General features: G+C 40.7%; 1 protein-coding gene across 7 annotated transcripts in view; it reads left to right on the forward strand.

The window, feature by feature from the left end:
* The first annotated feature begins 2,760 nt into the window (after positions 1-2,760).
* Positions 2,761-24,352, forward strand: part of nudcd1 (NudC domain containing 1) — an 88,798-nt gene continuing 67,206 nt past the window's right edge. For 4 of the 7 annotated variants that reach the window (XR_014380270.1, XM_082960642.1, XM_045693612.2 and 1 more), the window contains exons 1-5: positions 2,761-2,982; positions 9,065-9,219; positions 16,974-17,159; positions 18,635-18,827; positions 20,251-20,466. Coding sequence is in view for 6 of the 7 variants with exons in the window: in XM_082960642.1 (XP_082816768.1) it covers positions 2,868-2,982; positions 9,065-9,219; positions 16,974-17,159; positions 18,635-18,827; positions 20,251-20,466 (865 nt within the window). In the remaining variant the exon portion in view is untranslated. Of the gene's footprint in view, positions 2,983-9,064; positions 9,220-12,338; positions 13,113-13,539; positions 13,793-16,973; positions 17,160-18,634; positions 18,828-20,250; positions 20,467-24,352 lie in introns of those variants that run through there. The other 3 variants (NM_001140357.1, XM_045693613.2, XM_045693611.2) reach the window with 3 other exon arrangements.

The following is a 24,352-nucleotide window of genomic DNA, read 5'->3' on the forward strand; positions in this document are numbered from 1 at the left end:
CACCAACGCCACGTTGCACCACAGACTGTCCAGGAGTTGGCGGATGCTTTAGTCCAGGTCTGGGAGGAGATCCCTCAGGAGACCATCCGCCACCTCATCAGGAGCATGCCCAGGCGTTGTAGGGAGGTCATACAGGCACGTGGAGGCCACACACACTACTGAGCCTCATTTTGACTTGTTTTAAGGACATTACATCAAAGTTGGATCAGCCTGTAGTGTGGTTTTCCACTTTAATTTTGAGTGTGACTCCAAATCCAGACCTCCATGGGTTGATAAATTGGATTTCCATTGATTATTTTTGTGTGATTTTGTTGTCAGCACATTCAACTATGTAAAGAAAAAAGTATTTAATAAGATTATTTCTTTCATTCAGATCTAGGATGTGTTGTTTAAGTGTTCCCTTTATTTTTTTGAGCAGTATATAACATTTCTGACTTGTGTTTTTCTGGATATTTTTGTTGTTATTCTGTCTCTCACTGTTCAAATAAACCTACCATTAAAATTATAGACTGATCCTTTCTTTGTCAGTGGGCAAACGTACAAAATCAGCAGGGGATCAAATACTTTTTTCCCCCACTGTACGTGAGTCATTTTCTATTACGGTATGTTTACTTTTACTCAAGTATTACAATTGGGTACTTTTTCCACCACTGCCTACGTCCTACCACACCATCTTCAGAGATAGCTGTGCACATGGAGATGTTTCCCCCACATTGTCTAAGCACTTGGACGGTCGGCCATTGGCCAATGAGGTTCTGCCACAGCGACGAGTTTTGGCCAGGTTGAAGCCTGCTTCATCAAAGATACACTTGTGATGGTTCACAGCAGCATCAAGCACCATCACTCTCTAAAAATATATTTAGGATAGTTCCTTTTACACTATAATTCCAATATGATATTGTGAAGTAGCATTTGCATCAAATAGTAACAGTATATAGTGCGGTACCTGAACATACTCGGCTTGCAGTTGTTTCACCTGGTCGTTGTTTCGCTCAATGGCCTGCTTAATTTCGAACAGCCGTATGTCATTCCTGGCCCTAACCATTTCCACCACTGCCCACTCCTGCTGGTTGGTCAGCTCATGGCCACCACAATGGGGTCTTCTGTCAATTCTGAGGGTAAAACAGAATATACTGTCAATAGTTCATACTGTAACTTGTTTTGTGAATTTACATGCATTACAGAGTAATTTACTGTAAATGTAATGTAATGCATAATGCATAATGCATATCCTGCAGACTTACCAGTTTTCTTGGCAAAATGTTCTCATGATCAAATTGACAGTTCATCTTTTCAGATTGAGGTGAACTAATCTGTTAGCTTCTGCCATGGTAAGGCCCTGGTTTGCCCCATGGTCAACAACGACGGCCCAGACTTCATTAGACACAACAGTTCCCTGCTGCCTGCCTCCCTCTCTCTGATGTCCACCACTTTGATGGGGCCCATGTCCACCTATTTGATGGGGCCCATGCTCACCTCATAAACAGGCCCCTTGTCCACGAGCTCTATGATTTCTTCCTCTCCCTTGCCATCTATCCTGTTCCATATTGAAAGAAAGTGTTCACACCTTGGAGTAAAAGCCAGCAACGACACAGTCCCCCTGCAAAACGAAACATATTTGGTTAGAAGTAATCTCTAGTGGACAGATTAATGGTTAGTGACACTTCTGCAAGAATTTTACTTCTCAGTAACTGAGATTAGGTTAGTAGAGACCATACTGAGTCCTTTCCACCTCACTTTAGCGCTCTACAGTTCAATATGAGTTCCATTGTTATGTTCTATGTTCTGTTGCATGGGTAAACAGTCTCAAACTCTGAAAGACCAAATAATTAGTATTTATTAGCAAAAGATAGTAAAACAACTGCTGGACACAGTACATAGTGTTATAGTTTCACAGAACTAGGATAAGACACATGAGGCTTTAAGCCACTAGGATAAAGATAAGGACAATTTTTTTTATTAATTGACCTTTATTTAAATAGGCAGATCAGTTAAGAACAAATTCTTATTCTTAATGACAGCCTACCGGGGAACAGTGAGTTAACTGCCTTGTTCAGGGGCAGAACTACATTTTTTTTTTTACCTTGTCATCTCAGGGATTCAATCCAGCAACATTTTGGTTACTGGCCCAACGTTCTAACCACTAGGGTACCTGCTGCCCCACCACTAGTGCCATATAATCATCCAGGAATACATCTCAAGCAAACTGGAAATACATTTAAACTGTGATAGGATCTGTAGAACCAAGAAACACCTTTAAGCACAGAACCACTCGTATACATAACATAGCCATTTTTCAATGTCCTCCACCTTACAATATTATTTATCTTATGTAAAGTTGTCATTCTCTTTTGTGCACTATGACTATGAAAAACTGCAAAAAAATATTGATTTCGTATCATACACAGCGTTATACAACAGATGTTTATTTTGAAGGCAAATCGGAAAACCGGAAGTCTTAATGTTGCTGCTGGGAGGCTAATGTTGCTGCCATGACGCTAATAAAGACCAACGAAGCAAGCAGTCCCTACACATAAACCTTCCGGTGAAGAACACGATAGCTCGAAGGTTCTGCCTATGAGAGTGTTGAATCACGCAGGTTGTTTGCATTCGTTTTTTATCAGTCATGATTCATTAATAGTGTCTACAACTCAACAGACACATTTTCTTCAATACCTTTTACTTATAAATTCATTATTTTCAGAATGTTTCACGTCCTGCAAGATTTCAATTTCCCATACCTCCCTATATGTCCGTCCGTAAAATATTCCGACTGATACATACAGGAAGCACATTAAGTTGTGTGTAGTTCAGCTCCTATATAGTTCATCTTAAACATATAGTCAATTTATCAATAATTCTGAAACATGGCTGTATCAAATTATTCATTGAAGGTCAACAGACGGCTTTTGGATCCCAGCTTTGAGAGTTACAGACTGTCTCTGGAGCCCATACCAACTTACAACGTAGAGCTAGATGCTGGTGAGAAACTGCCCGCCACGTCGCATTATCCTTAGAACATGCTAATATTGCCATTATTTTGATTTAGCTACAGGGCTGCTAACTTTTGAAGAAAACTTGGAGTGAGTGAGATTTGCTCTGTGAATTTCATTTCCCCTAACACAACCCATGTTTTAAATCTAATTTCCTGCAATTCTATGTATTTTGACATGGCTTAAGCCTATGACCAGGGTGGAATTAATACAAAAATCACAGGTCAGGAGTGTTCAGGGTGCTTTCAACATTAAATGAACATTCAACATTGGATGACTTTGTTACTTAGCGATTTTTTGGGGGGGATGAAATTTGCTAATAAAGTATGCTAATATTATTTCAATTTGTTTTGTGGTTTGACACTATTCAGACTAATTAAATACTACAAACAGTGGGAAGATTGGAAAGCAGAGATTGATCCCAGTTCTTATGCAACACGTGCCAGGGAGTGTTACCAATACACCAAGGCTCTGCACAGGAAATATTCATGTTTAATGGCAGTGGGTAACCAAATCATAGATTGCAGTTGACTTGTCTATATACTGCTTTCAAGATAAGGACACAAACATTTTGTAATTTGTGTGAACTCTCTCTTTAAAAAAGGTCTGTAAGAAAATCCTGCTTGCTCTCCAGGAGGGTTGGCCACCACCCCTGATCTATGTTTCCCAAGTGCTGGGTGTTTGAAATGTTTTTCTTATTACAAATAATTTCTCAAAATCACCAAACCTTGAAGAAAAATCTGATGAATTTGGGTGGTTTATACCTACTAGGTGAAGATCCTTACCATCATCTTACTCTACCTAGACACAATATTATGCTTTATGAGTTGCCTAGAATGTGCACAATAGTAAAATGTCAAATTATATTTGATTCTTGGAGCATTTACTATCCAATGCTTATTTGTATGACTTGTTCATGAATGGCTGCAAAAATACATGGCCTCATAATTAACTTTCAAAGACACAAGTAGGCATATGAGATTTCTAATATGTGATTACACTGGCAAAATTGGGAAGAAGTGGAATAATAAAATACGTGTGGGGAATAACAGCAGTATTCTTGCTGACAAGCACAGTAATTACCCTATATTTTAGCCCATTGTTAAGAATGCACATTTTTCCACTGATCAGACTAAATATAGTAAATGGATAATAACATCCATTGATGACAAATCTGCCCCTACACCCTAACCAAATTATTTTCCTATTGTCCCCCATCTAGAATCAAATGAAATGGGTTCACAATCTGTTTTACATTTACATTTAAGTCATTTAGCAGATTGTTTTAACAAAATTATTTTCATAGTTACAAATCAGGTCACCCTACCAAACTTCCCTCCTAAAACATACTGTAGGTCTGTCTGCTGCCTTTTCATTGTCACAGGCTAAATGCCAATCCCCAAACGGGACTAATGCAAGTGTTGATCAACTTTAGTACATGCTGTCAAAAGGCTGCATTCTGCAATAAGGACGGGAGTAAAAGCAACCTAATTTTGTCAACAACATTGTACAAAAAACAGCGCTACCGTGCTACTCTTTTTACAGTTTTATAAACTCAGTGGAGAACGTTCTAGCTCTCCATTCAGTTCCACTCTAATCTTGAGGGGCCTTTCTTTACAACATGATTCCTTACATAACTAGACCAATCATAATGGTTCAATGTGCCGTGATTCGGAGTGCTGCGGAAAGACAGGACAATGATAGAAGTTCCGCTCGTGATGTTGAATTGCAGGCGCAGATGCTGCAATTTCAAAACGATTTGGAGCACAGTTGAAAAGTCATTAGTAACACGCTGACTATACAGTACAATGGACAAATACTAGCAGTACTTTTCAATGCTTGAGATATGAGGTATGTCGTGAGAGCGGGAGAAGAGGGTCAAATGTGTGTCTCACGGCCAATAGGTAAGAATTGGCAGCTCTATAGCTAGCTATTTTTTTTCCATTGTTTGACTATATACAGTATTACAATAACTGCACATGCAATACTAATGACATGGTCTTTGAAAATCATTTGTCAATGTTAAAGGGATAGTCTGTGATTTCGACAAATAATGAAGCCCTTTATCTAAGAGTACTTCCCCAGAGCCACTTGTATATATCTGAGTCCGATTTAAAGAAAGTTGGAGGTAGTTTCGCGAGCCAATAGAGATCAATGGCGACTATAGGCTCCTACTCCACCATGGCTCATTGGCCAAAGCCTATGGAAATCATTTTTTGTTGTTGTTGGATTAATGGCAAAAATAAGATCTGTGGTAAACAGGTTTAAGAGATTTTCTATGTTTTGTTCTGAGCATTTTCATCAGCTAGTCACTTTTAGTGAATGTTAAAGCATTTATATAATAAAAGCAAGGACATAAAGCACACAGGCTTAATAATTCATAAAGGCCATGTTAACTGATAATAATTTCACAAATGCAAAATATACATTTGCAATAGTATTTTTTTTCTGTGACAACACGTTTGTGGTGTCTGTCTTCTATTAACACATAGGTGTTCAGAGACGCAGATACCTTAACCTCTATGGGCTACTCAACAGCCAGTGTAATCCCATGGTGCGTTATTCAAATTTCTCAAAAATGCAAAAACTTCAATTTTTCAAACATATGACTATTTTACACCATTTTAAAGACAAGACTCTCCTTAATCTAACCACACTGTCCGATTTCAAAAAGGCTTTACAACGAAAGCAAAACATTAGATTATGTCAGCAGAGTACCCAGCCAGAAATAATCAGACACTCATTTTTCAAGCTAGCATATAATGTCACATAAACCCAAACCACAGCTAAATGTAGCACTAACCTTTGAAGATCTTCATCAGATGACAACCCTAGGACATTATGTTATACAATACATGCATGTTTTGTTCAATCAAGTTCATATTTATATCAAAAACCAGCTTTTTACATTAGCATGTGACTAGCATGTGACTAGCATTCCCACCGAACACTGCCGGTGAATTTACTAAATTACTCACGATAAACGTTCACAAAAAGCATAACAATTATTTTAAGAATTATAGATACAGAACTCCTCTATGCACTCGATATGTCCGATTTTAAAATAGCTTTTCGGTGAAAGCACATTTTGCAATATTCTAAGTAGATAGCCCGGCATCACAGGGCTAGCTATTTAGACACCCAGCAAGTTTAGCACTCACCAAAGTCAGATTTACTATAAGAAAAATGTTATTACCTTTGCTGTCTTCGTCAGAATGCACTCCCAGGACTTCTACTTCAATAACAAATGTTGGTTTGGTCCAAAATAATCCATCGTTATATCCAAATAGCGGCGTTTTGTTCGTGCGTTCAAGACACTATCCGAAAGGGTAAATAAGGGTGACGAGCATGGCGCAATTCGTGACAAAAAATGTCTAAATATTCCATTACCGTACTTCGAAGCATGTCAACCGCTGTTTAAAAGCAATTTTTATGCCATTTTTCTCATAAAAAAGCGATAATATTCCGACCGGGAATCTGCGTTTAGGTAAACAAACAAAAGAAAATAAAGCATGGGGTCGACTTGGGCACACGCCTAAGCCCATAGTACTCTAATCGGCCACTTGCCAAACGCGATAAAGTGTTTCAGCCAGAGGCTGCCTCGATATCGTTCAGCTTTTTCCCGGGCTTTGAGAGCCTATGGGAGCCGTAGGAAGTGTCACGTTATAGCAAAGATCCTCAGTCTTCAATAAAAAGAGCCAAGATGAAACACAACTTGTCAGACAGGCCACTTCCTGCATGGAATCTTCTCAGGTTTTGGCCTGCCATTTGAGTTCTGTTATACTCACAGACACCATTCAAACAGTTTTAGAAACTTTAGGGTGTTTTCTATCCAAAGCCAATAATTATATGCATATTCTAGTTACTGGGCAGGAGTAGTAACCAGATTAAATCGGGTACGTTTTTTTATCTGGCCGTGTCAATACTGCCCCCTAGCCCTAACAGGTTAATAGCACAGGTCTCTGTCTTCCGTCTGTTTTGTGTAAACAAACGCTGTAATGTGGAAATATGGCTGTGCGAGAACCCTATCCCTATGAAGGTGTGTAGTAATTTAACCTTTTTTTATATTATTTCTCGCTGAAATGAAAGATGCGTTCCTTACGTTTCCAATACCGTACTGCAAGCGATGCGTTTTAATGTTTAAAGCAAGCATCGGGGCTCTTAACAAAAACTCCACCAGCCAGAAGATCGTCAATAGGAGCTAAAGGTACTTAGCAACTTCCTTCAAACTGAACACAGAGACATAAAATGGTATCCATGAGTTCATCTGACTCTGGGGAAGTGGATAAAGGGCCTCATTGCCAAAATCCCGAACTATCCCTTTAACCTCTTACATCTAGACGTTCTGCTAGCGGAACACCTGCTCCAATATCCAATGATGGGCGTGGCGCGAAATACAAATTCCTCTAAAATCCGAAAACTTCCATTTTTCAAACATATGACTATTTTACAGCCATTTAAAGACAAGACTCTCGTTAATCTAACCACACTGTCCGATTTCAAAAAGGCTTTACAGCGAAAGCAAAACATTAGATTATGTCAGCAGAGTACCCAGCCAGAAATAATCAGACACCCATTTTTCAAGCTAGCATATCATGTCACAAAAAACAAAACCACAGCTAAATGCAGCACTAACCTTTGATGATCTTCATCAGATGACAACCCTAGGACATTATGTTATACAATGCATGCATGTTTTGTTCAATTAAGTTCATATTTATATCAAAAACCAGCTTTTTTACATTAGCATGTGACGTTCAGAACTAGCATACCCCCCGCAAACCTCCGGTGAATTTACTAAATTACTCACGATAAACGTTCACAAAAAACATAACAATTATTTTAAGAATTATAGATACAGAACTCCTCTATGCACTCTATGTCCGATTTTAAAATAGCTTTTCGGTGAAAGCACATTTTACAATATTCTCAGTAGATAGCCCGGCATCACAGGGCTAGCTATTTAGACACCGACCAAGTTTAGCACTCACCAAAGTCAGATTTACTATTAGAAAAGTTTGATTACCTTTGATGTTCTTCGTCAGAATGCACTCCCAGGACTGCTACTTCAATAACAAATGTTGGTTTGGTCCAAAATAATCCATCGTTATATCCAAATAGCGGCGTTTTTGTTTGTGCGTTCCAGACACTATCCGAATGGTAAATAAGGGTCGTGCGCATTTCGTGACAAAAGATTTCTAAATATTTCATTACCGTACTTCGAAGCATGTCAACCGCTGTTTAAAATCTTTTTTTATGCCATTTTTCTCGTAAAAAAGCGATAATATTCCGACCGGGAATCGGAGTTTCGGTAAATAGAGGGAAAAACAGAAAGACGGGGGCGGCCAGTGCACACGCCTAAGCCCACTGTCCCCTGATCGGCCACTTGACAAACGCGATAATGTGTTTCAGCCAGGGCTTTGAATTACGTCATTCAGCTTTTTCCCGGGCTCTGAGAGCCCATTGGAGCCGTGGGAAGTGTCACGTAACAGCAGAGATCCTTTGTAATGGATAGAGATGATAAAGAAGGCCAAGAAATGGTCAGACAGGGTACTTCCTGTACAGAATCTTCTCAGGTTTTGGCCTGCCAAATGAGTTCTGTTATACTCACAGACACCATTCAAACAGTTTTAGAAACGTTGGAGTGTTTTCTATCCAAAGCTAATAATTATATGCATATTCTAGTTTCTGGGCAGGAGTAATAATCAGATTAAATCGGGTACGTTTTTTTATCCAGCCGTGAAAATACTGCCCCCTAGCCATAACAGGTTAAGTCAATGGCAAAGTATTGCTGAAACAAATCTGGGCTGTAGATTTATTTCTAGGGTTTATTCACTTCAGATTGCTCACACTATTTGGCATAACTTATTCCTTATACTCAAAAAATAAGTGTATGCAGGAAAATTATTTGTGCTTCATAGATGAGAGTTGCAATATCATCTATGCAGAATGATTGTACCTTTTTATAGGTTATGCCATAAAAACACTAGACTAGATAATATTCATCAATGGTATAGCACCCAGTTTTTTTAAATGACATTTCACAAATTTACATTACCTCCTCTCTATAGCTGTGGCGGAGGTGAAACTGAAGGACAGTCAATACACCCTGGACCATGTGCGTGCTTTTGGCATGTACAACTACCTGCATTTAGATCCCTGGTATGAGGACAGTGTTTTCTTTGTTGACTGCAAAGGGCGAGTGCTGAATCTTACGGTTACCCTGGTAAGTAAGTCTCTCAAAATGCTTCATGGGTATCTTGTAAATTTCTTCTGAAAAATGAATACTGCTCCACAGTGGAAATGTTTTTTTTATTTTTTTATACCAAGAGCCCAACACCTCTCAGGACATTGCTTCAGTTATACCTCCATCCAACTTGAAATTGATGCCTCCATAATGCATAGCTTTTGAGAATTATTATTAGTGGAGCAAAGTCTATCTGATACTAATATTCTGACTTGTCCACTCAATACACTGGTAAAACAGCACATGGGTAACCCACTTCATATGTATATACTGTATTCTAGTCAAGGCCTACCCTATAGAACTAGTGTTGTACACACCTTTTTATATTCCTATACTGCCCGTGTCTATCTATACACACCATCATATACATACAGAAAATTCAGAAAGTATTCAGACCCCTTGACTTTTTACACATTTTGTTACGTTGCAGCCTTATTCTAAAATTGATTAAATGTTTTTCCTCATCAATCTACACACAAAGCAAAAACTGTCTTTTAGAGTTGGTGCATCCTGTTTCCATTGATCATCCTTGAGATGTTTCTACAACTTGATTGGAGTCCACCTGTGATAAATTCAATTGATTGGACATGATTTGGAAAGGCACCCGCCTGTCTATAAGGTCCCACAGTTGACAGTGCAGTGTATGTCAGAGCAGAAACCAAGCCATGAGGTCGAAGGAATTGTCCATAGAGCTCCAAGACAGGATTGTGACAAGGCACAGATTTGTGGAAGTGTACCAAAAAATGTCTGCACCATTGAAGGTCCCCAAGAACAGTGTAACCATCAAGACTCTTCCTAGAGCTGGCCTGCTCGGCCAACCTGAGCAATTGGGGGAGAAGGGCCATGGTCAGGGAGGTGACCAAGAACCCAATGGTCCCTCTGACAGAGCTCCAAAGTTATTTTCTGTGATTGTAGAACCTTCCAGAAGGAGAACAATTTCTGCAGCTCTCCACCAATCAGGCCTTTATCGTAGAGCCATGAGATCGAAGGAATTGTCCGTGGAGCTCTCGAGATCGAAGGAATTGTCCGTGGAGCTCTCGAGATCGACGGAATTGTCCGTGGAGCTCTCGAGATCGACGGAATTGTCCGTGGAGCTCTGATACAGGATTGTGTCGAGTCACAGATGTGGGGAAGGGTACGAAACAAATTTTGCAGCTTTGAAGATCCCCAAGAACACAGTGGCCTCCATCATTCTTAAATGGAAGAAGTTTGGAACCACCAAGACTCTTATTAGAGCAGGCCCCCCGGCCAAACTGAGCAATCGGGGAGAAGGGCCTTGGTCAGGGAGGTGACCAAGAACCCGATGGTCACTCTGACAGGCGTGGCTTTGGTACAAGTCTCTGAATGTCCTTGAGTGGCCCAGCCAGAGCCCGGACTTGAACTCTATCGAACATCTCTGGAGAGACCTGAAAATAGCTGTGCGGCAACGCTCATCATCCAACCTGACAGAGCTTGAGAGGGTCTGCAGAGAAGAATGGGAGAAACTCCCCAAATACAGTGTGCCAAGCTTGTAGCATCATACCCAGAAGACTCGAGGCTGTAGTCGCTGCCAAAAGTGCTTCAACAAATTACTGAGTGAAGGGTCTGAATACTTATCTAAATGTGGTATTTCCGTTTAGAATTTGTTTTACATTTGCAAACAATTTTTAAAACCGGTTTTTGTTTTGTCATTACAGGATATTGTGTGTAGATTTGATGAGGAGAAAAAACAATTTATTCCATTTTAGAATAAGGCTGTAACATAACAATGTGGAAAAAGTGGAGGTCTGAATACTTTCCAAATGCACTGTATATATTTATATTCCGGACTCTGACATTGCTCGTTCTAATATTTCTATATTTTTGAATTTCTTTTACATTTTTTGGATTTGTTTGTATTGTTAGTTATTACTGCACTGTTGGAGCTAGGAACATAAGCATTTCATACACCTGAGATAACATCTGCTAAATATGTGTACGTGACCAATACAATTTGTTTTGGGTAAATCCATTTGAATTGAACCACTTTTTGACAGTATCCCTTTTGACTCCAACAACACTTTCCATATGTTTTCCCGTGGAAGAAGTGGTCAGAAAATGACTTTTTGTACCTAAATGCCAAAACATTCAGTAGATAAAGCTGCTCAAATTTTTGCCAATTTTGCACAGCCCACCATACCGTGAGATCCATGTCTTCATCACTGGAAAAGGTATACAGCTGAGTTTTATATCATTTAAAAGGTTACTAACAGTGTTGTCCTTATTTAAACATTATTTTTTTATTTCATAAAAAAATAATGAATCGTTTGAACCATGAACATCAATTATCTATAAAAGCATAAACTAATTCACATATGTTGAAGCTTAGACCCTATTTTTCGTCATCTGAGGTTTTTGTATTGTGCCCGCCATCGGTTGAGACACAACATGCTCTTGAATACAGGGTGGGTCTCATTTCAGTCATAGAAATAGAATTGACTATCCCTTCAAACCGCTGCAATTTAGTTGGTACACCATTGAAATGTAAATTGAATTGACATTTTTACTTCTATTTACTACCACAAAGATGGCTGCCGGTCCACCCACTGTCAAATGTCAACTTAAGTGGTCATGTCCATTCTATTATCTATATTTCTATGGTTTCCTATGGAGGATTGACAGTATACTTTAAAACAGAGATATTCCCATTCAAGTCAACATTCTCTGATGTGTGAGCCTCCAACCATATTTGTGGTACCATTTAAAAGTAAACATTTTAAATGTTATTCCCATTTTAGTACGTTTATCAGCCGAAACATGACACCCACCCTGTATTCAAGAGCATGTTGTCTCAACCGATGACGGGCACAACACAAAAAACAAAAGATGTCAAGTAGGGTTTAAGCTACAACATATGCAAATATGAAAAAAATCAAAAAAGTTTATGAGTTTTTTGATCATTGAAGTTTAAGGGGGGGGGGGGGAAAGGGAAATTTTACCGCTAGACCCTATTGTTTTTTAACCCAGTCTCTGTACATAATTATGAGTGATGAAAGGTGTTTGAGACATAATTATGCATCATAGCGGTATTTTAGAATTTTGGCGCCGGGAGAGTTCAACCAATCACGTCATTAGTTGATTGAGCCTGCTGCCTGACCTAAAAATGAACGGAGTTATGTTTTGTAGCAATTATTGTGTCCTTTGTTTTGACGATTGCACAATCACGCTAGCAGCATGTAAATATGGTTGTCCTTGTTTAATAGAGCCATTGGACTTGTCTCAGCGTTGTTCTTATCTGCCACGACATTGCAGGATATCTAGATTGACACATTTTTCCTTGTTTTGTAAAGACTACCGCTGACGGGAGCCCTAATTCCTTGTCCAATTGTGTTCCCATCCTCCAAGGAAGCCTTTTAAAAATGGAGACTGTACTAGTTTCTACAGGTTCACGGGAGCTATGTCTAACCAAGATTGCTAAGTAATTACAATGGCTGCTTCTGATGCTTCCTCTTTCCAAGAAGAGCTGGACGACAAAACCGTTTTTTAAATATTATTTTACATAGGGACATACAGCCCTATTAATTTGAGCCGGAATACAATGAAGATGAATTGAGACAGCGAGAACAAGAATTTCGTGACTAGCGTGCAGCGATGGGGAGCAACGGTCAGGTGGTGCCTATACAGGCGCTGTCCGGCCATGCCAACAGAAGAGGAATGTCTGCTGCCACGAATTAGATCGCGGACAGTTGTTACTGGAGAGGGTCACTGCAGACCCCATGGATCGTGTGTGTGTGACCGACATCAAAGTTTCAACGCACATAAGGATAGAGGGGTGCTGGAGACGTTCTTCAGAACCTTCCAGATCAACTTGCGGCGGCAACCAAAACCAGCTGGACCGGGGGGCAAATTACAGAGTAAGTTATTTGGCTGTCAGTAGCTAGCTAGCAATATACACTTTCTTTTCACACAATGCAGTGTTCGGTAACAGTATAATGTTGTGATAGTTTGGCCATAACGTGGCTTGCTAGTACCACTACAAGCCAAGTTGAGCAAGCTAGCTTTGTTTGCTATACCCAGAATGTACTGTAGCCTAATGTAGCTAGCTAGCCAGCCTCCGTGCATCTAGTAGCAAAACTGGATAAATGTTTTGACGATGATGACGAAGAGTAAAGGGATGACTTTGGCTTCGACTCATTAGTCAAAGCTTATACCTGTGTGTTCTAGTTAACGTGTGTCTGAGATGTGTAATGTACTCCATCGTGCTGCGACAGTAGCAATACAGACAGTACACAACGATTGCCCATGAAAGTCTAATCGCATTTTTTTGTCATTCTTTTACAGACAATACCGCTTGGTGGCCTACATATTATTTTTGGAGTTTGGTCTATGTGGGGAGAAGTTAGGCAGAGAACACCGAATACCCTTGCCTGCATGTGTTGTTGGGGCCATTTGAGCAATTTATTGCTCACTTGATGGACAGTATATTGGATACAAAGAAGTTGATGACTCGAGGGGATGCGAAAGGTTCCATAACAACAATCTCCCCTTGTATCAAAGTGACTATGAACACCTCACTGCACCCCCCACACCAAATGCAAGTATTCCCTTTGTATAACTGTAGTATTTATTATAGTCGTTAGTATTTTTTTTATTCTGTTGTATATCATACATTGCCTTTATTTTTTTAGTTTAGCCTTTAACTGTTCCTAGGTCTCCAGAGTAAATAAACGTTGTCTTGAATACAAGCCATGTCTACTTATTTGCTACATAGACAGACTAATCTACTATTTTATTTAAACATATTTACTTGAAAAAATGTATTTGAAATGTTATGCCAACTCCCTGCATAATTATTTTTTTGGCAGTAAGATTGGAGCTATGTACTTTCAAATACATTTCATGAATATCACAATGAATTGATCCAGAAGTTGAAGTCAACACTGTAACGGTCGTCGTAGTAAGTGGACCAAGGCGCAGCGGGTTGAGTGCTCATTTTCACTTTTATTGTGAACACTTAAATAAACAAAACAATAAAGGAACGAACAGTCTTGCAGGCTAAACTCAGCAGTGCAAAAAAACAACCTCCCACAATTCCAAAAACAAACATACTCCTAATTATAGGACCTTCAATCAGAGGCAACGATAAACAGCTGCCTCCAATTGAAGGCCCAATCCCAAATACCAAACATAGAATTAAACACCCTAGAACAGACATAGACCAAAACCCCGGAATACATAAATCAAACACCCCTCTACATAAACACACACCCCGACCCATATAAAACAAATGCCCCCTGCCAGGTCCTGACCAAACAATAATAACAAATAACCCCTTTTCTGGTCAGGACGTGACAAACACTTTTGGTTTCTGATGCAACTGGTCACTTGTCAGTACACTTGTAAAAAGATTATAAAACATTTAATCAAACTCCATTAAATGAGCTAGCAATATCTATAACACAATGCAGTTGTGTGCATACTAGGCATTCTATATTATACGACATCAGTCTAACTGAATATGGATGTTGTGTTGGCTGAATGTTCTAGGCAGGGTCCTGAATGATGTTCAGCTGGTGAACCTCATCTTGTGTTGGGCAATGGCAGCTGATCTGGCAGAACTTCATGAGCTCCATGACCTTGGACTCATAGACTATACACTTTGTCGCTTGCCAGCGTCGTGCAGTCTTTTCCTCTTCCGAGTCAGATGATGTTGAGTTTGTTCCCGGCTGAAATCTTTCATCCAATGGGTCTACATGATCTGTACTATTAAAGCTAGTGTCAAGGTCATCATCAGCAGGGGGCGGCAGGTAGCCTAGTGGTTAGAGCATTGGACTAGTAACCGAAAGGTTGCAAGATCAAATCCCCAAGCTGACAAGGTAAAAATCTGTTGTTCTGCCCCTGAACAAAATTTTACGAACTGACTTGTTGGAAAGCTGGCATCCTATGACAGTGCCATGTTGAAAGTGACTGAGCTCTTCAGTAAGGCCATTCTACAGTCAATGTTTGTCACTGTTCCTAGGCTGTCATTGAAAATAACAATGTGTTCTTAACTGACTTGCCTAGTTAAATAAAGGTAAAATAAAAAAAGCAGCAGGATTAATCTGTAGGACACTAGTCCAGCATTTCCCAAAATTGGGCCTGGGCACACGTTTAGATTTTTGCACTACACAGCTGATTCAAATAATGAACTCATCACGATTTGATTATTTGAATCAGCTGTGTAGTGCTAGGGCAAAAACCAAAATGTTGCACCCCTTGGGGTCCCCAGGACAGAGTTTGGGAAATGCACTACGGTTTAATCACTGCAACACTTAATTAACAAAAAGCTGCAGTTAGTTCCAAATGGATGGTAAATAATAAGTAAGTCCTAAATATTTCAAAAACTTAAAGCATTGTATTTGGGGCAAATAATTTATTAAACCTCAACTATAGTGTATAGTCAAAGGTGTTAAATCACCATTGGCAGCGACTATGGCCTTGAGTCTTCTGGGTATGATGCTACAAGCTTGGCACACCTATATTTGGGGAGTTTCTCCCGTTCTCCTCTGCAGATCCTCTCAAGCTTTGTCAGGTGGGATTGTTAGCATCACTGCACAGCTATTTTCAGGTCTCTCCAGAGATGTTAAATCGGGTTCAAGTCAGGGCTCTGGCTTGGCCACTCAAGGACATTCCAAGACTTGTCCCAAAGCCACTCCTGCATTGTCTTGGCTGTGTGCTTAGAGTTGTTGTCCTGTGGAAGGTGAACCTTCGCTCTAATATGAGGTCCTGAGTGCTCTGGAGCAGGTTTTCCTCAAGGATCTCTCTGTACTTTTCTCCGTTCATCTTTCCCTCAAACCTGACTAGTCTCCAGGTCCCTGCCACTGAAAAACACCCCCACAGCATGATGCCACCACCGCCATGCTTCACCGTAGGAATGGTGCCAGGTGTCCTCCAGACATGCCGCTTGGTGTTCAGGTCAAAGAGTTCTATCAGAGTATCTTGTTTCTCATCGTCAGAGTCCTTTAGGTGCCTTTTGGCAAACTCCAAGCAGTCTGTCATGTGCCTTTTACTGAGGAGTGGCTTCCGTCTGGCCACTCTACCATAACGGCCTGAATTGGTAGAGTTCTGCAGAGATGTTGGTCCTTCTGGAAGGTTCTCCCATCTCCACAGAGGAACTGTAGAGCTCTGTCAGAGTGACCATCGGGTTCTTGGTCACCTCCCTGACCAAGGCCCTTCTTCCCTGATTGCTTAGTTTGGCCGTGTGGCCAGCTCTCAGAAGAATCTTGGTGGTTCCAAACTAATTCCATTTAAGAATGATTGAGGCCACTGTGTTCTTGGGGACCTTCAATGCTGCAGAAATTGTTTGGTACCCTTCCCCATATCTGTTCCTCAACCCAATCCTGTCTCGGAGCGCTACGGACAATTCCTTTGACCTCGTGGCTTGGTCTTTGCTCTGACAGGCACTGTCAACTGTGGGACCTTATATAGACAGGTGTGTGCCTTTCCAAAAATGTCCAATCAATTGAATTTACCACAGGTGGACTCCAATCAAGTTGTTGAAACATCAATGATGATCAATGGAAACAGGATGCACCTGAGCTAAATTTCGAGTCTAATAGCAAAGGGTCTGAATACTTACAATGTGCAGTAGAGGGTAAAGCAAAAAAACTTGGGGGCCAAATAAACCCTGGCATATACTATTTCATTCATAAACAGAATTCATAACAGAGATGAGGTTCTGTAGAAATCCTCCATTGATGACAGGAGACTGACAGGTCTTTGTATTGTGTTGACAGGACACAGCACTGGGGAAGCCAATAGAGGTCTTCCACATGTCCTCTGACCACACTACGTGTGAGGACCGTCTCTGTGCCTCTCTTAGCTTCATCTCTGCCACCTGGGCATCCCTCTCCGACGGTGCGGGCAGACTCTACCTCCTCAGAACCAGCATGAGAAGGGAGAATCGCAGTCTGAAGTGGGAGGTAAGAAGACTTGGACATGCAATATAATCTGTCATAATCAATGTTCAGATATTGACCAAAAACATTGCATCCACTTTGCTCGTAGTTTTTTTCCCTGATTTAAAAAAATAAAACGTTACATCCCATTTTAAAAGGTCAGCAGTTATATCTCACTTGAAAAAGAGATCTCAATTGTCAAATTAACCTACCGTAAACCCTTGGTGGAATATATTAATCCAGGCCTGTTTTATCTTGAGTCCTTTTTTATATACCATTCTGAAGATCAGGTTTAGCATGTTGATAAGCTTGAAAGAAATGAATAACCTCTACTTACGGTAATCACAAGCCCAGCCAGTTAGACATTTGGCTAAAGCTTTACATTAACTCTATCTGCATTAATAACATAGGTTACCCAGCGACAGGGAATTCACATTAAATGAACATTGTACATCATTATTTATAAAAGCTTTATAATGTATTTGACATGATTATTTATGGTATAAATGCATAATAAGATGTAGCTTGTTATATGAAGCTTTACTCACGCTATGTCACATACTCAGTGGACAGTTTGTTAGGTACACCACCCCATTCACGAAAAATTATTCGCTCCTACAGACAGTGAGTCACGTGGCCGTGGCTTGCTATATTTAGCAGGCAGATAGGCATTATGATACTGTTCGATGTAAGGTTAGAATGGGGAAAACGAGTGACCTAAGTGACATTGAGCGTAGTATGATTGTCAGTACCAGGCGCCGGTCCCAGTATCACAGAAATGGCCGGCTTCCTGGACATTTCACGTACAACAGTGTCTAGGGTTTACCGACAAACCAAAAACATCCAGTTAGCGGCAGTCCTATGGGCGAAAACGTTGATGAGAGGTCGAAGGAGAAAGACAAGAATTGTGCAAGCAAACAGGAGGGCCACAAACCGGGCAATATTAATGGCGCAGAACGGGATCTCGGAACGCACAACTCGTCGGTCCTTGTCACGGGTCGGCTAATGCAGCAGGGAACACACCGGGTTCCACTCCTATCAGCTAAAAACAAGAAGTAGCGGTTCCAGTGGGCACACGATCACCAACAATTGAGGAGTGGAAAAACATTGCCTGGCCTGACGAATCCCGGTACCTGTTGCGTCATGCTGATGGCAGAGTCAAGATTTGGCGTAAGCAGCATGAGTCCATGGTGCCATCCTGCCTGGTGTCAACGGTACAGGCTGGTGGCAGTGGTATAATGATGTTGGGAATGTCTTCCTGGCACACATTAGATCCCTTGATACCAATTGAGCAACTTTTCCATGCCCCAATGAATTCAGGCTGTTCTGGAGGCGATGTGAGGTCCGACCCAGTACTAGACGGGTGTACCTAATATCTTGTTCTTATAGATGTGTTATAAATACTACATTTCGTACCCACTGTGCATGGATTGATCTTAACTTAGTTCACAGACAGAAATGTGTTCTAACTAGACTTGTTGATTGTGTGTGTTTGTCAGCCCATGTTCAGTGAGGAGATGGGGGAGCCCTTCACCATCCTCCACAGCATATCTCACGTCCAGGCTGGGGTCCACTCCATGGAGGTCCTGCTCCTCCGCATCCAGAAAGACCCATCATCGGACTCTGATGCAAAGGGAAGTGGCTACTCTGTTTCTTTGGAATGGATCACAGTCTCTAACACTGCAGAACAGGGTGAGTGGGATGGGGCACTGTGATTGCGTCCCAAATGGCATCCTATATTCCATATACTGCTCATAACACTAGGGGATGACGAAACCTAACTCTTCTATATGGGTGCTGGTATAGTGTATGTAGTTCACTATACCATTGTATGTGATCTACCTCGTTGTGTTGTCAATGATGAGGGAGTTGGGAATAGTAACTAAGTCATTCAGGATAATTTTGTGCCTCAGTTAAATTAAACATCTTATTCATATGGAGATGGATCACATCATTGCTTTTTTAGTTTCTCAGTGAAAGAGCATAAGTTGATGACGGCTAGCTAATTAGCATGTAGCTGTGAATTAGAATGTGAACATTTGTGGCATGTTTACCACCTTCATGCACATCATTTCTATTATCAATGGCTATAATTTCTATTATCAAAGGCTGGCCTACAGAAACAACATTTACTTAGGGTTTGGGAAATCGAAATGTGCATTAATTGACTTTAATTTGCTCTGATATCTCAACTGTAGATCTGTGTCTTAATTACTTGGAAACTTCCTTTTGCCATGGAAAATCGAGTATTGCAGTATTGTCATGATACACCACAGGAGGTTGGTGGCCTGGTGCACAACTGAGTAAGAGGACAAGTACATTAGAGTGTCTAGTTTGAGAAACACGCCTCACAAGTCCTCAACTGGCAGCTTCGTTAAATAGTACCCACAAAACACCAGTCTCAACGTCAACAGTGAAGAGGCGACTCCGGGATGCTGGCCTTCTAGGCAGAGTTGCAAAGAAAAAGCCATATCAGACTGGCCAATAAAAAGAAAAGATTAAAATGGGCAAAAGAACACAGACACTGGACAGAGGAACTCTGCCTAGAAGGCCAGCATCCCGGAGTCGCTTCTTCACTGTTGACGTTGAGACTGGTGTTTTGTGGCTACTGTCTCTGGCTTCGTGGAGAGTAATCCACGGAGACTCTGTGCCACAAAATGAGTGACAAAACATTACAAAACCTGGCCAAATAATTTCAAGTCATCAGTCTCAAGTCAAAGACGAGTCCCGAGTCTTGAGGCTCCAAGTGAAGTCGAGTCTCAAGTCATCAAATGTGAGACTCAAGGCCAAGTCATGTGACTCGAGTCCACACCTCTGAAATTGCATGTTTCTTTTGAGTCCGATAGCCTATGCGTTAAGTTTTGTCAGTACGAAAATGTAACAATCCTCTATGTAACAAGCATTTTCTTAATTTGTATACTAGACAAATATTTAGAGGTAATAACTTGAATAATAATGAAATGCTACTGATGATAATAAAGACATGTAATATTGAAGTTGCAGAGAAAATACATGTTTGTAGCCAGGTATGAGAATTAAACCTGTAAATTGCAATCAAATCAGTCTAATAATGCTTGAACATGTATTCTGTTTGTGCTGTATCGGCCATTTTCAGGTCAGGAGAAGAAGTACAAGGTAAGGAAGAGGAAGGTGCTGAGGGGGAAGTCAGTGCCCCACTATGCAGCGTTGGAGCCCCAAGGGAAAGGGCTAATGGTGGCTTCGGAGAAACCCTTTGTTTTTACACATGTGGACGGGGCACTGCTGGAGCAGCCTGCGGCACAGGCCATGGAGATGGAGTCGAGCACTGGTGGGTCAATGCTACAGGTCATAGGTAAAAGCTGCATAGAAAATATAACCTATGAAGAAACTGTTTTAACTATGCCATTTTTTCCACTGCTCAGGATTGGATAGAACATTGAAAGGTGGTGTAAAAGGATTTGTGATTGATCAGTTTGTATTTGAGATTGGAACGGGCGTGTTTATGTGATAAGCATCAGTTGCCAGGGAAATAACATGAAATGGGTGACAGGCAACATTAGACTAAATTCATAGATTTTAGTATTCTGAATGCATTGTCATCCCAGTGTCTGAGTTTTGTGATGAAGTGGCACTTTGTTGTTTTGAAATTGTGATTCAAGTGTAACCCTCTCACCAGGCTCGAATATGACTCTCACAATATTAACTTATGCAGAGTATCTCAGCAGCATGGGATGTTAGGTGAGAAGGATATCTCCAATAGGAATTCCTATTGTAAACTATCTAGGGTTATGACAATAGGGTATTAACTTCAGATGAAATTATTATAGGTTTCTGTTATTGAATCAGGATAAACCATCCCATGCATTAAATGAAATTGAAACAATCAATGACTCCACCAAGGCAATATACATAACGTTCCATATGTGTATTAAAACATTTTCAAACACAAATACATTTTCAGACACAACATCAAAATAAATAAAAAAAGAATCCCCAATGAGTCGTGCACAAACCGTGTCCAAATTATTTCAAGTTTGCTTAAATAAACCGTTGGCGTGCGTTGGAGCTCCAAAAAAACTGACGACACCCAAAAATATCCTGAAGTACCTCACGTTGTGGTTACTCACTCCTTGGTAGATATTCCCTCAGCGAAGTATGGCAGTTCCATGCAGGTTTCCTCACAAAGTCCAAGGCAAGCACAGCTACCCATGCAGACAGTACTCCTTAGCCGTAACCGATATCCCATGGGAACACGAACTCGTTAAGCTTCCCAAGCAATTATCTCCCGGTGTCACACGATGCTAGGCTAACCTCAAGGCTGGCAAATACCTCCACGACGAGACGATAGCTTCAGTCTTTACTAAGTTTTAACAAAATTATAACTCTTTTTTTTATAAAATAAAATATGTATTTCCCTTCATGTCTTAGTAGGTATGGGTTTTGTTCTAGTTCTGTCGTCTTCTTTTATAACTTTTCTTTACCAACCGTCCTAAGGTAACACGTCCATCCTTTCATCAACGTCTTTTTTCCCTCTTTTTTTTCCCAGGCCTCCCGTTAACCAGTTCAACTCCCATTGGCCACAACTTAACAAGTGACCTTATTGGTCAAAACTTAAACTTCAAAGTAAAACAAACTATTCACTTATACATTAAATAAATATTTCTTCAAAAGCATAATGCATTAACAACATTACAGTTTAGGAGCAATTCAATCATCTTAAATATATAACCAATTAATTATAACAAATAAACTCAATACTTGGTTCAAACAAGGGTATTACACAAGCATGGGGGAAACCTGGCACCATTATAATAGGCCTAATGGTCGGCTAATAAAAACTTTTGCTAATGATAAACGAGATGCATTTGCCATTAAGGAGATTGCGTGTAGCCTAATATGTGTCTTTGAGTTCTTTGAGTTTTATTATATGGGCCTAAATCATTATAATATTTTCTGACTGGTTTATTCCCTCTACACAACAAATATTAGGCTACCATTTATCCATCTCTCATTCAATAACCAAGCATGCTCAAAAGTAATAGACTGGTAGCCTAGACAGTATACAGTGCCTTTTGGAAATTATTCAAACCCCTTGATTTTTCCACATTTTGTTTGGTTACAGCCTTATTCAAAAATGTATTAAGTTGTTTTTTTTCTACATCAATCTACACAAAAAGTTTTTTTTTAGAAATGTTTACTAATTTATAAATTTTTTTAAACTGAAATATCACATTTACATAAGTATTCAGACCCTTTACTCAGTACTTTGTTAAAGCACCTTTTGTTAGCGATTACAGCCTCGAGTCTTCTTGGGTATGATGCTACAAGCTTGGCACACATGTATTTGGGGAGTTTCTCCCATTCTTCTCTGCAGATCCTCTCAAGCTCTGTCAGGTTGGATTAGGAGCGTTGCTGCACAGCTATTTTCAGGTCTCTCCAGAGATGTTCGAACGGGTTCAAGTCCGGGCTCTGGCGGGGTCACTCAAGGACATTCAGAGACTTGTACCGAAGCCATTCCTACATTTGTCTTTGCTGTGTGCTTAGGGTCGTTGTCCTGTTGGAAGGTGAACCTTCGCCCCAGTCTGAGGTCCTGAGCACTCTGGAGCAGGTTTTCATCAAGGATCTCTCCCAGTCCCTGCCACTGAAAAACATCCCGACAGCATGATGCTGCCACCACCATGCTTCACAGTAGGGATGGTACCAGTGTTTCCTCAAATGTGACGCTTGGCATTCATGCCAAAGAGTTCAGTCTTGGTTTCAGCAGACCCGAGAATCTTGTTTCTCATGGTCTGAGAGTCTTTAGGTGCATTTGGCAAACTCCAAGCGGGCTGTCATGTGCCTTTCACTGAGGAGTGGCTTCCGTCTGGCCAAACTTCTTCCATTTAAGAATGATAGAGACCACTGTTCTTGGGGACCTTCAATGCTGCAGAAATGTTTTGGTGCACTTCCCCAGATCTGTGCCTTGACACAATCCTGTCTCAAAGCTCTATGGACAATTCCCTTGACCTCATAGCTTGGTTTTTGCTCTGACATGCACTGTCAACTGTGGGACCTTTAATATAGACCGGTGTGTGCCTTTTCAAACCATGTCCAATCCATTGAATTTACCACAGGTGGATTCCAAGTTGTAGAAAGATGATCAATAGAAACAGGATGCACCTGAGCTAAATTTTGAGTCTCATAGCAAATGGTCTTGAATACTTACAGTGGGGCAAAAAAGTATTTAGTCAGCCACCAATTGTGCAAGTTCTCCCACTTAAAAAGATGAGAGAGGCCTGTAATTGTCATCATAGGTACACGTCAACTATGACAGACAAAATGAGAGAAAACAAATCCAGAAAATCACATTGTAGGATTTTTAATTAATTTATTTGCAAATTATGGTGGAAAATAAGCAAGATTTCTGGCTCTCACAGACCTGTAACTTCTTCTTTAAGAGGCTCCTCTGTCCTCCACTCGTTACCTGTATTAATGGCACCTGTTTCAACTTGTTATCAGTATAAAAGACACCTGTCCACAACCTCAAACAGTCACACTCCAAACTCCACTATGGCCAAGACCAAAGAGCTGTCAAAGGACACCAGAAACAAAATTGTTGACCTGCACCAGGCTGGGAAGACTGAATCTGCAATAGGTAAGCAGCTTGGTTTGAAGAAATCAACTGTGGGAGCAATTATTAGGAAATGGAAGACATACAAGACCACTGATAATCTCCCTCGATCTGGGGCTCCACGCAAGATCTCACCCCGTGGGGTCAAAATGATCACAAGAACGGTGAGCAAAAATCCCAGAACCACACGGGGGGACCTAATGAATGACCTGCAGAGAGCTGGGACCAAAGTAACAAAGCCTACCATCAGCAAGGGCATTGAAGATGAAACGTGGCTGGGTCGTTCAGCATGACAATGATCCCAAACACACCGCCCCGGCAATGGAGTGGCTTTGTAAGAAGCATTTCAAGGTCCTGGAGTGGCCTACCCAGTCTCCAGATCTCAACCCCATAGAAAATCTTTGGAGGGAGTTGAAAGTCCGTGTTGCCCAGCGACAGCCCCAAAACATCACTGCTCTAGAGGAGATCTGCATGGAGGAATGGGCCAAAATACCAGCAACATTGTGTGAAAACCTTGTGAAGACTTACAGAAAACGTTTGACCTGTGTCATTGCCAACAAAGGGTATATAACAAAGTATTGAGAAACTTTTGTTATTGACCAAATACTTATTTTCCACCATAATTTGC

Source organism: Salmo salar, chromosome 14, assembly GCF_965601325.2.
Source record: "Salmo salar chromosome 14, fSalSal1, whole genome shotgun sequence".
Classification (NCBI taxonomy): domain Eukaryota; kingdom Metazoa; phylum Chordata; class Actinopteri; order Salmoniformes; family Salmonidae; genus Salmo; species Salmo salar.